The following is a 14,752-nucleotide window of genomic DNA, read 5'->3' on the forward strand; positions in this document are numbered from 1 at the left end:
AGGGTCATCCATGTGTTCCATTCACCCGTCTCCTCCTTTGGATCATCTGGAAGCTGATTCCAATCCTGAACATCATGTGACATCTCTCTGCATAGATAATTCAGAATGTGAGACCAAGCAAAATGATGATAAAGCATAAACCCGTAATATCATTATCACAATCGAAAACTGAACATACTCTTCTAATATCATAGGGGGTTTTAATATTGCTTCCCTTTTCAATTTTTAATACCATTTCCATTTTCATTTTTAAGCTGAGAAAAACTAGTACAGACATGCCACAACTGACTGACTGCCTTTAGGTCATTCTTCCCATCAGAGCCGAGATGTAGCTCATGAATAGGTAGAAAAACAGGTAGATTTCACGTGACATCAGTACAGTGGCAGTCCACAGGTCTATGTACGGAAGTATCCGGTTTGTAAAGGAGATTTAGCGAGCAGCAAGCTACCAAAATCCGAGATTGAGGCTAATGCAGACAGTGCCATCCTTTGCCTTTTCTTCTTCTGCTGCTGCTGCTGCTGCTGCTGCTGCTGCTGCTGCGACTTGAGTCCTGTGCAGTGAACCGGGAAGTCAACAGAGAAAAAGGAAAAGGGGGATTACACCATCTGGAAGCTGGTGACACCAGTTTTGGGAACAGGCCAGGAACTAAGTTGAACACAGTCAAGAGCAGTGACCATGTGGATGGAACAGTCAGAGGGTTGGGAATTCACTGGGCTTGATTTTATGGTCGGCCTCGTATTGCTTTGAGTTTCTTTAAAACTGGCAAATAGGGAGTTGGTGCCAGCTTATGCTGTTGATGTGGCCTAATTAGAAAAACTATTTGAGTCCACACTGGGAAGTTTCAAGAAATGTGTCCTTCAAACAGGTTCTATTTGAGAAGCACCATGTGGGCAGTCTTGATTTTCAATATTTATACCTCAGCAATCCGACCCAGGCAGCCTAGAGTCCCAGAAGGGCATTCCAAGCCAGCGGCAAGGCCTGGATGGAGATAATGAGTTGCATTTTCTGCACTCCTCATTCTGAAGGGAAATGAGGGCTGAGGCCCCCATGGAGCTGACATCAGGATTCAAAGAAACAGGGGACAAGAACACACTTGCTACATAAATAGCAATGAAATCTTCAATCTAAGAAACAGGAAAGATTCTGAACCCTTGTTTTCTTTTCAAAGGTTGGACAGGCTTTGGATTTCCAAGCAGGAAGGGTAGGGGTGAATGAGGAGGCAGGGAGGAGGGGAGGAGAGGGTTCTAGCTGGCCTAGCACCTGCATGCTCACTGACAGCATCCCCGTGTTGCAGGTGAGACTGCAGACACGCTCCTGGCGCTGCGATACTGTAAGGACCGCGGGGCGCTGACTGTGGGCATCACCAACACTGTGGGCAGCTCCATCTCCCGGGAGACAGACTGTGGCGTCCACATCAACGCAGGGCCGGAGGTCGGGGTGGCCAGCACCAAGGTACGAACTGCTTGTGTTCTCCGGGGAGAACCTGGGTGGTGGCATCGGCTGGAGAGACGAGTGTCCTTGCAGTTGCAGCTGGCTCCCATCTCTTGGTCTTGTCATTACACCTCTCCCCCATCTTTGTCCAAGTTATGGTTTAGCTCTCCCATCTCCTTCAACACCTTTGGGACGGCTGTCTAAAGTCTTCACGGGCCCCCTCCTTTGTCCTCAGGCTTACACCAGCCAGTTCATCTCTCTGGTGATGTTTGGTTTGATGATGTCTGAAGACCGAATTTCTCTACAAAACAGGAGGCAAGAGATCATCCGGGGCCTCAGATCTTTGCCCGGTAAGTCCCAGAACATGGTTTTCTGTATTTCCAAATTCACTGAGCTCCTTTGGGTCGCTCTCATCCTTTATTCTCATGTAAAGGATGCTGTTAATGACTCTCTCCTTCTAGATCTTTCTAACCAATGATAACTCTTACACCTCCACCCCCACCCCCCAAACCGCCCAGCAAATCCTGCTTAGGCCAAAAGTTAAAGCCTCAGTGGTCAGCAGAGCTCCAGGACCTCCGCCCTCCTCTCGAGACTGCCTCAGCTGCTAAGTAGCAAGATCTGCTCGCTCAGTGGCGGATGTTTACCTTAAAATGAAGGAAGTTAGCCTTGCCCTTCAAGTGAAACAAACAACAGTACTTGTTGCCAACAATAAAGGTCAATTTTTCAATCATCATTTAGAATTTGGAAAACTTCTCTCGGCTTAGCCAATTCCCAGATTTGAAGTTTTTGTTTTTGTTTGTTTGTTTTTTGTTTTGTTTTGTTTTATTAAGAAGTTGGAGGTTTTTAACAAGGTGATTTGTAATATAAAGTTTGTAACTAAATGTGTCCACTTTTAGATTTGCCTAGCTCTGGGCCTTTGTGTGCTGTCATCAACCTGTGTGAAAGAGCCATTTAAGAGCAAAGGAGGCCAAATGTAAAAAAATAGAGAAACTACTTGCAACTCCCCATTTCAAGAAACTTGCTTCTTGTCTGATACAGAATCGAAAAACACTTCCAATGATTTGCAGACGTTTTGAACCTTTCCCTTTTCCAAATACAAGTCTTTGTAAGGTCTGGTGAAATACCTGCACTCCAGTAACAACGATAAAAATCACAGTAGTTCAGATGCAGAAGCGGATGTGGTGCCAACTTTTATCAAAAAGTCAGACCCTAAAACCGCACAGAGGTGTTGGGCTGCGAAGGTCACTCAGTAGGTAAAGCTCCTGCTGCCAAGTCTGACCCCCCAGTTTGATCCCCCAAATCCACATGGTGTAAAAACTGACTTCTGCAAGTTGTTTCCGACCTCCACATGTAAGAAAAAAATTTTAAAAGATGTCCAACAATACCATTCTTCTCACTCATTTTTTTTTTTCAAAAATCTATCATTATAGGCTTATTGCTGTTACTATTTTCCAATGAGTGAAGCAGCATTTTTAAAGTTTTTGTTGTTGTTTTGTTTGTTTGGTTTTCAAAGCAAGGTTTCTCTGTGTCCTGGAACTTGCTCTATAAACCAGGCTGGTCTCGAACTCACAGAGATCCACCTGCCTCTGCCTCCCAAGTGCTGGCATCAAAGGTGTGCACCACCACCGCTCCGATAGTTTAAAAGTTTTTAACTAGTGTTCTTTTCTTTCTCTCTTTTCTTTTTTTTTTTTATTATTAAAGGTGTATACCACCTTACCCAAGTAATTAGTGTTATCTTCAAATCCAGTAAGTATTGAGAGTTATAACTCACAAGCTCAAAGGCTCTTGAGGAATACAATAATTTGTAAGAGTATAACAAACAGAGTTCCAGCACCAGGAAGTTTGATCATAACAGGTCTGCCTTACACTGGCTTCGCCTTGGGACCCAGCCCAGGGCAAGGAACTGAGGGGTTAATTTGGAATTTCAGTCCTGTGTTTTCCCAGGGCATGATTTAATCTCTCGGGCTCTTGGTTTACTTCCTGTAACATGGAGCTGGAAATGAGAGCTCATAGCCTACCTTATAGATGTTCACAAGCATACTCATGCAAACAGGAACTTCCAGCCCGATAAGGTCCTGGCCAGTATCCTAAGTTATCACAGAATTGAGTTTAAACAGAGTTTAAAGCCCTTCTACATAACTCAAGGAAGCAGTGTGTCCTAAGCAATGGAAGTGTCTAAACCTTGTTATAGCCAATGATTTTCCTTGTGAATGTTCGGATGTCAGAACGACTGACTCTTTCCCTGATCTCTTTGCATTGCTTAGAGCTGATCAAAGAAGTATTATTGCTGGATGAGAAGATCCATGACCTGGCCCTGGAGCTCTACACACAAAGGTCACTCCTGGTGATGGGACGGGGGTACAACTATGCCACATGCCTGGAAGGAGCCTTGGTGAGTTCCTTTCTGCCCAGCTTCCTCCTCTAATAGCTGATTGTACAGCTTCCTAGGGCAACATGGAGGCAGGCTTAGGAGATGCCGCAGGAAGCCAATGGGAAGGAGGGCAGGGCATAGTGTTGGAAGGGAAGGGTTTGCAAACCCACTAGGCACCCTCATGAGCCTGCCTTGAGCATTGACTCTTACCTTGGAGTCACAGAAATGAGTGTGAGTGAAGTAGGTATTAGGCAGTTCTCAGTCCCCAGAAATAAAGGGAAAGGGCATTGGGTGAAGCTCTTACAAGTACCTGTCCGGTGAGAATCTCTATGTGAAAAAAAGCTGGTATGTGCTTGTTATCCCAGCACTGGGGAGGCAGAGACAGGAGGATCTCTGGGTGTTGTAGAATATTATTTTAAGGTGTGTTACTTTTGTTTGTGTTGCATTTGTTTAACTCTGTGAAGCTGTGTTACTTTGCCTGTCTAAAACACCTAATGGTCTAATAAAGAGCTGAACGGCCAAGAGCAAGGCAGGAGAGAGAGGGAGAGGGAGAGAGAAGTGGGGCTGGCAGGCAGAGAGAATATATAGAAGAAGAAATCTGGGAGGAGAGGAAGAAGTATCCAGAGAAGGAGGAGGACTCCAGGGACCAGCCACACAGCCACACAGCAAGCCACAGAGTAAGATCTACAGAAGAAAAGGGAAAAGCCCAGAGGCAAAAGGTAGATGAGATAATTTAAAGTTAAGGAAAGGTGGCTAACAACAAGCCAAGCTAAGGCCAGGCATTTATAAGTAAGAATAAACCTCTGTGTGTGATTTGAGAGCTGGGTGGCAGGCCCCCCAAAAGAGTAATAAAAAAACAACATCTGGGGCTCCCTCGTTAGCCACTCTCGTTTAAGTAAGTGGGGAGCACCATGTTCCAGTGAAAGATCATGTCTCAAACACCAAAGTGGGTGGCTCTTGAGGAATGACATCAAGGTATACATGCACGTGCACTCACACACACACACACACACACACACACACACACACACACACCTCTGTACACACAGATTGCATACAGGAGGTAAATCAAATTCAGGTCCACTACCACAAGCAACCTATGGGGGAAGGATTTTGGAAGTTGGAAATTGCAAGATCTCTATATTCTTTGAGATGTTGACCCTCAAACTTCCCAAGGGGGCAGAACTTGCATTCCCACAGCAATGAGCCTAAATTAAAAAAAAAAAAAAAAAAACCGATGACTTTGTCCTGTGACAATGAATTACTAATGGGAGAGAAAGCTAGTAGGGCTGAGACAAGCTGCTGGATGTGTAGGGCTACTGAAGGCTGGCAAAGCTGACTCCTGGGCTTCCAAATTTCTCACTATTAGTTTGCTGTCTATAGATCAGAATGCCATACACGGTTAAAGGGATTCTGTGTTCCAGGTGAGACATCCCTGTGAACCAGGACAGAAGTACCAAGCGTATTGGCACCCCTCCTTGTCATAACCAGTTAGTAGATGGGTGGCTCACAAAAGGCAGTTAGGGACTATTACAGATGGTTGTAGCTGGGAGTGAATTGACCCCTGAGTGTCAACCTCCAATATATGCATTTCATGTAGATTAATTCTTTCCTCATGTTACTGGTTCATTGTAAAGGCTCCAACCAAGGATACTGATGAACCCGAGATGCAGGGATAGATACACAGATCAAGGTGTCCGGGAAGGGATGTGGCATTTCACTGTCGTCTCTGATCATGCCACTCTCCAGGAACCATTTATTCAGTGATCTAGAAGCTCTCCCAGACATCCTTTTGTGTTTTTATGGAGGCTTCCTTACATATAGGTTTAATCGATTTAGTCAATGGCCACTGATGATGGACTTAACCTTCAGCCCACGTTCGCTCTGCAAGGATGAGCTGCTATAAAGTTGGAAATCCCAACCCTCTACACCAGCCTTGTTCTAGATAGTAGAGACCTGTCCTGTTGCTATTATTAGCAAGGAAAGACACCTGTCACTTTGATCACTGTAAGGATTTCAGGGACTACATGCTAAAAAAATAAAAGGGACAGAGACCAAACATATGTGTCAGTTGCTTTCCTCCTTGCTGAGACAAAATGCCCAATAAAAGCAACTTTTTTGGAAGGAAGGAAGGGTATACTTTGGCTCTCAGTTTGGGGATATAGTCCGTCCTGATGGGGAAGGCATATGGTAGCTTTTCACACTGTGTCCACAAGGAACAGAGAGACAGATGCTGGTGTCCAGCTTCCTTTCTTTTTATTCTGTCCAGGACCCCAGCCTATGGACCATTTTACCCATGCTTAGGGTGGGTCTCCCCACCTCTGTGAAGCCAGTCTAAAAATGTGCTCACACCGTGCCCAGAAGTTGGTTTTTATGGAATTTTAAATCCCACCAAGTTGACTGTAAAGATCACTACTGGGGCCTTTTCCAACATTGGTCAATCCCTGCACCGTGCACTCAGGTCGCTTCTGAGAGTCCAGCTCCCATAAGGAACAGAGTGCTGGGCATTCAGGGGCACAGAAGAGGCCAAGTCTGGGTGGGGTGCACTTTCAGTCCCCTGATAGTTCTGCTCTCTGGCTGCGGGGGTCAGTTGCGGTGGCAAAGCGTTGCTGATGAAAGATGCACATTCAGCTGTGTCTCCGAGTTGGTCTTTGAGGAAAGAAAGGGGTGTTTAGGCTGCTGTTGGTCCAAGTCAATGGGCTCTGTGTGGTCACTTGGAGGCCAGCACGCCAGCTGTCTGTAGTCTCCAAGGAGGAGCCTCGTTCCTCACAGGGTTTGCCTGACCCAAATAACTAGTTCTAGACATGTGGAGAAATATATTCTTTAACATTCTCATTGGTGTAATAATGAAAACTTCACAGGAAATGAATGGAAATGGATCTACTTGAACAAAGGGAAAAAACATTCACATAACAGCCTGGGGTATGGGAATTTACTAGCTAGGTCAATCTACGCAATTGTTTAGATGTGATTAAGGATCTAAAATTGGGAGAATCGTTAGCCGTCTAATTGAATAAGAGCATATCTAAGCGGAATACAATGCCACCATTATCTGTGGTTGCTGGGGAGGCCACGTGGCTTGCCATGGGGGTGGGGGCGAAGGCAAACTGGACTGAGGCTAACTTTCTGTCTGAGTGCACGGCGCTAAGAGAGGTGTCACTGTTGTGCCTGGGCGCTGCCAGGTTGCTGCCCGGGCAACCTTGTCCGAGCTCGGGACAGCAGCCCTCCTCTCTCCTGGCCCAGAGCATCCGTTGCTGCTGTTGGCCTGTCTACGCCCCCATCTGCCTTGAGACCTTTAGCTCTTACCCTGGAGTAGCCCCCTCTCCCAGCATCCCTCTGTCTTCTCTGCCTCAGCCCCCGCCTTTCCAGTGTAACGGTGATCCCGACTTGTGTCTCCGTAGAAAATTAAAGAGATAACCTACATGCACTCGGAAGGGATCCTGGCTGGAGAGCTGAAGCATGGGCCCCTGGCCCTCGTCGACAAGCAGATGCCCGTCATCATGGTCATCATGAAGGACCCTTGCTTTGCCAAATGCCAGAATGCCCTGCAGCAGGTCACCGCCCGCCAGGTGAGGGCTCTCCTACAAACCGAGGTCCCTGCTTTCCTGTTCCGTACCACACATAACCCATCTCACCAACGCCTGTCTGCGGGTGTGACCACACTCTGCCCTGTCGCTTTGGTCTACGTTTATCTTTTCGTGTGGAGGAGGGGCCTGTCTGTGCCATGGCAGATGAGTGGAAATCGGAGGACAACTTGTAGAAGTTAGTTCTCTCCTTCTACCTCCTGTGTGTTCTGGGTCTGGACCTCAGGTCTTCAGGCTTGCTGGTAGAAGCATATATCCACTAAGTCATCTCACTGGCTCACTGGGCTCCCTTTTGAATACCACACAAATCTGGCAAGAAACCAAGGAGCCTGAGGTCATATCCTCCAGCTCCTTAGTGAGGGTCAATGACCAGACTGTCACTGAGCTGCCTTGGATCCTAGGGCTGGGGATAGAGGAGGCGCTTTCAGGGCCAGGGCATCATCCTAGGACTGGAGTTCCCTCCCAGGGTTGCTGTGATGCAATTCTGATGCTAACTTTGCAGAGTTAAGTCAGACATCACAGGGTAGGTGCACAGTCCTTCATAAGACTGTCCTCCCATCTGAACCCACACACGAGGAACTAATGGGCACTCGAACCCCAGACTGGCTGCAAATTTGGGGGCTCCTCAAACCCCTCACATTTTGGTAATTCTTTGGCACAACTCATAGAACCTAGGAAAGGGCAATATTTATTATTAAAATATTATTATGAAGAATCAAATTAGGGCCTGCCCCAGAGGAAGAAGCCATAGTGTGAAGGTCCCAGATGGGTAGCTTCTGTCGTCTTGAACTTGCTATATAGATCTAGCTTGCCTGGCTACATTGGTGGGTGTCACAAGAGCAGCCCCTGACCTTCTGACTCCAAGACTTTCCTTGTGGTTTCATTAAGCAGACATGGATGACTGAATCATGGACCATGTGACTGAACTTGCCCTACTTCTGTGTTTGGTGATTCCAAGCTTCAACTCTCTAGTCATGGTTTATCTTTCCAGCGTGGTCAGTCCCCATCCTGAAACTACTTATGGTCTACCATGAGTTATCTTGATAAACTCAGGCATAGTGCAAGGGGTCCACTGTGAACCGTGGCACTTCTTAGAAGCTCAAAGTCCAAAGGTAGATTGGCTCCCTCGCCACATGTGTTATTTACTGGCCTCAGGGAGATAGGAGGACAGAGAGCACTCGGGTCCATGAAGTTAGAGGTAGGTAAAATCCAGTAAGATGCATGAGCCTGCACGGCCACATGTATCTCATCACAGTGGTTAGAATAAAAACTAGTATATAAAGTTAGTATAAAACTAGTAAACTAGCCAACTAGCCGGGCGGTGGTGGCGCACGCCTTTAATCCCAGCACTCGGGAGGCAGAGCCAGGTGGATCTCTGTGAGTTCGAGGCCAGCCTGGACTACCAAGTGAGTTCCAGGAAAAGGCGCAAAGCTACACAGAGAAACCCTGTCTCGAAAAACCAAAAAAACAAAACAAAACAAAACAAAAAAACTAGTAAACTAAGCCAGGTGGGGGTGGCGCATGCCATTAATCCCAACCCTCGTGAGGCAGAGGCAGGCGGATCTCAGTGAGTTCAAAGCCAACCTGGTCTACAAAGTGAGTTCCAGGACAGCTAAGGATACACAGAGAAACCCTGTCTTGGAAAAAAAAAAAGTATACTAGTATAAAAACACAACTGTGTCATTTTCTACTGAAAACCCTCTCACAGTGACCCCTCTCCCACTCTGCATCACACGGCCCCTTTCCTCATCCCACTGAGTTCCAGGTCTTTACTTGTTCTGATTTCCACTCATGCCAAGCTCATTCTTCCCTCTGAGCCTTTGCATCGGCTCTTCCTATCGTTTTTGGGGTAGGACTAGGGAAGGGTTTTAATGAAAATAGCTTCATAGTCCAATGCAAAGAGCTACATAGCTCTTTCTACGTAGCCAAGGCTGGCTTGAACTTGCTATATAGATCTAGCTTGCCTGGCTTCGTCCTTCCAAACCATCTTGGTTACTTCTTGGTTGCTGTGATAAAATACCTTGATAAAAGCAATTTAAGAAGTTATTGGAGCTCATGGCTCAAGGGTCTGTCATGGTAGCAGGGTTTGAACAAGCAGGTCGTCAACCTGCATTTTCTGGCCCTCTATCTGCTTTTTCCGTTCTATGCAGTCCAGGGCCATAGCCTAGGAAATGGGGCCACCCATTTTCAGGATGTGTTCTCCACCTCAGTTGGCATAATCTAGATAACCCCTCACAGATATGCTTGGAGGCAGTCAATGTTAACACATACAAAACTTATTAATGTCTCTCACTCATGTTTTATTGCTGCTGTGGCATTTATCCAAAATTCATCTTTGTTCATGATTTTATTTCCATCACTGGATTTTGAGCCCCATTAGCGTTAGGAGTGGGTCAGGACAAAGCACTTGGAAGCCAGTCAACAAATGAATGCTCAATGATGGTGCACAGTGCAGCCACCTGGCCCGGGAAGGGGAAGAAACACACCAAGAAGCACCGCACACTGTCCTTTACACGTGGCATGCACACGACCTCACCGGTAATTCTAGCAAAGTTAAAGCAACAGTAATGCTGACTCCAGAAAATTCCAGAAACTCTGCTGGGTGCAAGAGAGGGTTTTGCTTCTTTCAGAGGCGCAGTATTTTATGGGCCTGTCTCTCTGCTTTAGGGTCGTCCAATCATACTGTGTTCCAAGGATGACACCGAGAGTTCCAAGTTCGCATATAAAACCATCGAACTGCCCCACACGGTCGACTGTCTCCAGGGCATCCTGAGTGTCATCCCGCTGCAGCTTCTGTCCTTCCACCTGGCTGTCCTCCGAGGCTACGATGTAAGTCTAAACTTTGCATGAGCGCAGCCAAGAGAAACAGGAAGCTGCATCTGTTTTATATCAATGCATTTTTATTTTTATTGACATTTGTACATATTTATGGGGCACAGGGTACCATTTTAATGCATAGATACAGTATGTAATGCAAAGTTGCCTCTTTGTGTTTTCTAAACGCTTATTTGGATTAAATTCTCATTGGAGAAATAATGTCACTTAAAATTAACTTTCATTTTAAGGTTGTTTAGATTCCTCAAGAACTGCAAAAAAATAAACTATCATCCAGAGGCAGTGTTGATCAATGCAGTCAATATTTCATTCAATTCTTTCTCCTATCATGCAAATAAAAAAAAAAAAACATTTTTCAAGCCAGGACTGGTGTAGCATACTTGGAAGGCCAACCCTCAAGAGGCTAAGGCAGGGAAATTGCAAATTTGGGGCAGCCTGTGCTACATAGAGAGACTCAAATACAAAAAGAAAAAAAAAACACAAAACTTTAATGTTATACCAAATTCTGTTTCTTCCTTGTATTATTGATATTGATTTTTCATCTTTATGAACTTGTTACGTACCTTTAATTGTTGTACAGTATTCCATCAAAATCTTCATTTTAAATTTTTTTATTTATGTGTCTGTATGTGTGTCCATGTAACTATATGTCACACGCATGCAGTGCCCTCAGGAACCTCAGGAAGAGGGCATCAGATCCCCTTGGAACTAACATACAAGTGGTTGTGAGCCACTGATGTGGAACACTAACTCACATCCTCTGGTAGAGCAAAGCACTCTCAACCACTGAGACGTCTCTGTGGCTGCCATTATAAGCTCATAGCATGATTTTCGGAACAATTACTTAACTAGTCTGCTGTTTCCAATTTTTCATTTTATGAATAACACTGCAGTGAATATGTTTGTATGCACATCCTTGTCCCACATTTAAGATTTATCGTTGTGGAGAAAATGACATTTTGAGACTACTGACATGGAAATTGTGCCCCAGAAAAGAATCAGTTCATGATCTCACCAGCAAATGTATAAGAACACAATTCACTGTGTAAAACAAAATGGATGCTGTGTTACAGGTTTGGTTTGGTTTTGATTTGGGTTTGTTTGTTTGTTTTTGAGACAGGGTTTTTTTGAGACAAGGTTTCTCTGTGTAGCCCCGGCTATCTGGTACTAGTTCTGTAGCCCAGGCTAGCCTCGAAGTCACAGAGATCCTGCTGCCTCTGCCTCTTGAGTGCTGGGCTTAAAGGCGTGCGTCACCACCGCCAGGCTACAGGTTTAAGAAGCTTATAAATTATAACAATTCAAAAGAACAATATCCCAGACACCTAAATGTATGTCATCTAATTGACACTTGATAACTTTTGGTTGTTTTTTTTTTTTTTTTTTCGTCTTTTCTTAGCATATAAATAAAATGCCTTTTGTTTTTGTTTTGGTTTTGATTTTTTTCAAGACAGGGTTTCTCTGTGTAGCTTTGCGCCTTTCCTGGAACTCACTTGGTAGCCCAGGCTGGCCTCGAACTCACAGAGATCCACCTGGCTCTGCCTCCCGAGTGCTGGGATTAAAGGCGTGCGCCACCACCGCCCGGCTAATAAAATGCCTTTTTGCAGACCAAGTGGAAGCTCACTTTATTACCTATCCTCAGTCATATTTCCTTCTCAGTCTTTACCCAACTCAACAAGTCTTGAAAAATGTATGTGTGTCCTTCCCAAAAATGTGAATTTTTTCATTAATTTTTTTCATTGATGGTGGTCAAACCAAGTCTTATATATGCTGTGCACTCTATCTCTGAGTTTACCCAATCCTGGAAAGCAAATTTTTTATTTGTTCTTTTTATTTGCTTTTTACTGAAGCTGTGTGTGTGTGTGTGTGTGTGTGTGTGTGTGTGAGAGAGAGAGAGAGAGAGAGAGAGAGAGAGAGAGAGAGAGAGATTTAGTGCACATGAGTGCAGATAACTGCAGAGGCAGGTAACTGTAGAGGGTCTCAGATCTCTTGGAGCTGGAGTTACAGGCAGTTGTGAGCCTCCTGATAGAGATGCTAGGAACAGAACTTGGGCCCTCTGCAAGACCAGTGTGAACTGTTACCCATTGGACTATCCCTCCAGCCCCTGCTTGTTCATTTCGATGGGCTCTTACTATGTAGCCCAAGCTGGCCTTGGACTTGTTGTACAGACCTGGCTTGCCTGTGCTCTACTCTGTCTGCCTCAGCTCCTGAGTGCTGAGATTACAAGAGAGCACCACCATGCCTGTGGCTGAAAAGTGACTCTTTAACAGCACCCACCAAGCTACCTGATGTAAAAGATATGAAGGACACAACAGGACACATGTCAAGTCATAACAAATGTTTATTGAGTGAAGGAAATCTGTAGCGTTAAAGGAAGCCTCTTGCAAAAAGGAATCCACTTTCAAAATGGAGGTGCTCAGGTAGATTGGTTAGAGGTGATTGGGAAGAAACAGCATGTTACTGGCACCTGTGAGATACTGAATAAATTGCTATGTGGTAGAGGCTGGTCTTGAACTTCTGATCCTCCTGCCTTCCAAGTTTGTGTGGTTGCATGCCTGTTTTTATGAGGTGCTAGGGATAGTTCTGTGCATACTAAGCTAAGCAAGGACTCTGTCAACTGAGCTTTATCCTTTGCCTTCCCATCTTTCTTTGTAGGTTGACTTCCCCAGGAACCTGGCCAAGTCTGTCACTGTGGAATGAGAACAGGACTTCCACGACAAGACCATCACCACCTGCAGTCTGATTCAAGACCTGAACCGACTGCACAGGTGCCACGAGGGAAAAGAAGCGGGCCTTCCACGGGTCCCCCATGCTCCCAGTAGAGCCTGACAGCTTTGATGTGCCTTGTACCCAAGTGCTTTGCTTACAGCAAATGCTGTTTCTCTGTGTCCTGAAGTCACTGAGGAGAAGGAATTGTTTACACATGGGGATCGGAGCAGACTTTCCACTACTGTGCAATAGAGATACCGCTCTCTTCAGAGTAACTGTGAACCTTTTTTTAACCAACACTAGCTAGTTTTAAAAAGATGAAATATTTATAATGATGATTGTATAGCTTTTAAGTTATTTTTCTAGTATGTGGCTTTCGGTAGCCGTGGAAACGCCCAGACCGTGCATCTGGGATACCCAGTGTGATGTCTCTGGGCTCCCTCCTGGCGAGTGTCATTCATCTCAGTTTTGGGCACAAGGCATGAGCCCTTTGTCTCTTTTTTCCTTTCCTTCCCTCCATAAGATGCTCCTGACTCCTGTCCCCTGACATCAATGAGTCCCCTCTACCCACTTCCGATGCCTCCTCTGAGCTCAGTTGAAGTCTCCACTTCTTCCAATATCCTCAGATGGGCTCAAATCCTCAGCTCTCTGACTTCTACTTAATCAGATCATGGATCTTTTTTAAGCCCAGGCAGCACTTTGGTCCCTGCTCCCTATTCATAGTGAACCAGCCTGAAATGCCCCGTGCGAGAACGTGGTTTTGAGGGGGCTGCCCTGCTCTGTTTAAAAGCGTGCACAATCAATGTACTATGCAATTTTACAACAATAAAGACAGTGCAACTTTTTCTTTCTGCCTTGTTTGTTTGGATTTGGTTAACCTCATTTTCCTTACGTCTGAGGGTCTGAGCAGTGTGTGGTGGGAACATTCCCATTATTAGTGGTACAGTTTGGAGATGAGTTGAATGTGTTCCCCCAGTGGTTCATTCATGTGTTGAAATTTAATCCTCGGTGGGATTTTTTTTTTTTTCATTGCTCTGAAGGCTGGGAAATCCAAGATCGAGGCACTAGCCGTCTTGGTATGTGGGAGAGTCTGCTTCTTGCTTCCTACTAGAATATCTCTCTGTTTCTTCTCTCTGTAGAAGAGGCAAGAGAGCGTCCCAGGGCTTCTTTTGAAGAGCACTGGTGGCATTCATGAGGGCTTCATTTTCATGACCCAGTCACCCTATAAAGGCCTGACTTTGTTAATGTGTGCATGCTTGTATCTGCATGTTCACACGTGTGTGGCAGCCCGTGTATGTGTGTACACAGAGACTGACACTGGGTATCTTTCAGGATTGCGCTCCACTTTATTTACTGAGGCAGGATCTCATTCTGAGCCCAGAGTTTGCTGGTTTGGTTAGTCTGGCTAGCCTAGCATGCCCTGGGGACCCATCCCCATCTCTGCTTCCTGAGTGCTGGGGTTGCAGGCAGGCCCCCACACCATCCTGGCTTTTATGTGGGTGCTGGGGCTCCAAACTCTGCTTCTTCATGCTTGCTCAGCAAGTGCTGGATCCACTGAGCCATCTCCACAGCCCAGACTCTGCCTTCATTACCATCACATGGGGGCTAGGGCTGTAAACATTGGTTTAGGGGAGAGATATGAATCCATAGACCATGCAAGAGGTACATGTTTGAGAACTTAATAGCTCAGGAAAGTATTACTTACACTTCAGTGAAGGTTTGCCTAATATAGAATTTTAAGTCAGAAAAAAAAAAAAATTCTTAGAATTTTTCATTCTCTTGTTCCTTGTGTTGTTATTGAGTCCAAAATCACTCTGCTATGTC

The 14,752-nt window shown here is 45.5% G+C and overlaps 1 protein-coding gene across 1 annotated transcript in view; it reads left to right on the forward strand.

The window, feature by feature from the left end:
- Gfpt2 (glutamine-fructose-6-phosphate transaminase 2) overlaps positions 1-13,774 on the forward strand; it is a 46,841-nt gene extending 33,067 nt beyond the window's left edge. The window contains exons 14-19 of the mRNA XM_028855010.2: positions 1,296-1,453; positions 1,668-1,782; positions 3,697-3,824; positions 7,205-7,372; positions 10,055-10,216; positions 12,875-13,774. Of these exons, the coding sequence (XP_028710843.1) occupies positions 1,296-1,453; positions 1,668-1,782; positions 3,697-3,824; positions 7,205-7,372; positions 10,055-10,216; positions 12,875-12,919 (776 nt within the window). The 3' untranslated portion in view covers positions 12,920-13,774. The remainder of the gene's footprint in view (positions 1-1,295; positions 1,454-1,667; positions 1,783-3,696; positions 3,825-7,204; positions 7,373-10,054; positions 10,217-12,874) is intronic.
- Positions 13,775-14,752: the final 978 nt, after the last annotated feature.

Source organism: Peromyscus leucopus, chromosome 8b, assembly GCF_004664715.2.
Source record: "Peromyscus leucopus breed LL Stock chromosome 8b, UCI_PerLeu_2.1, whole genome shotgun sequence".
NCBI classification, from domain to species: Eukaryota; Metazoa; Chordata; class Mammalia; order Rodentia; family Cricetidae; genus Peromyscus; species Peromyscus leucopus.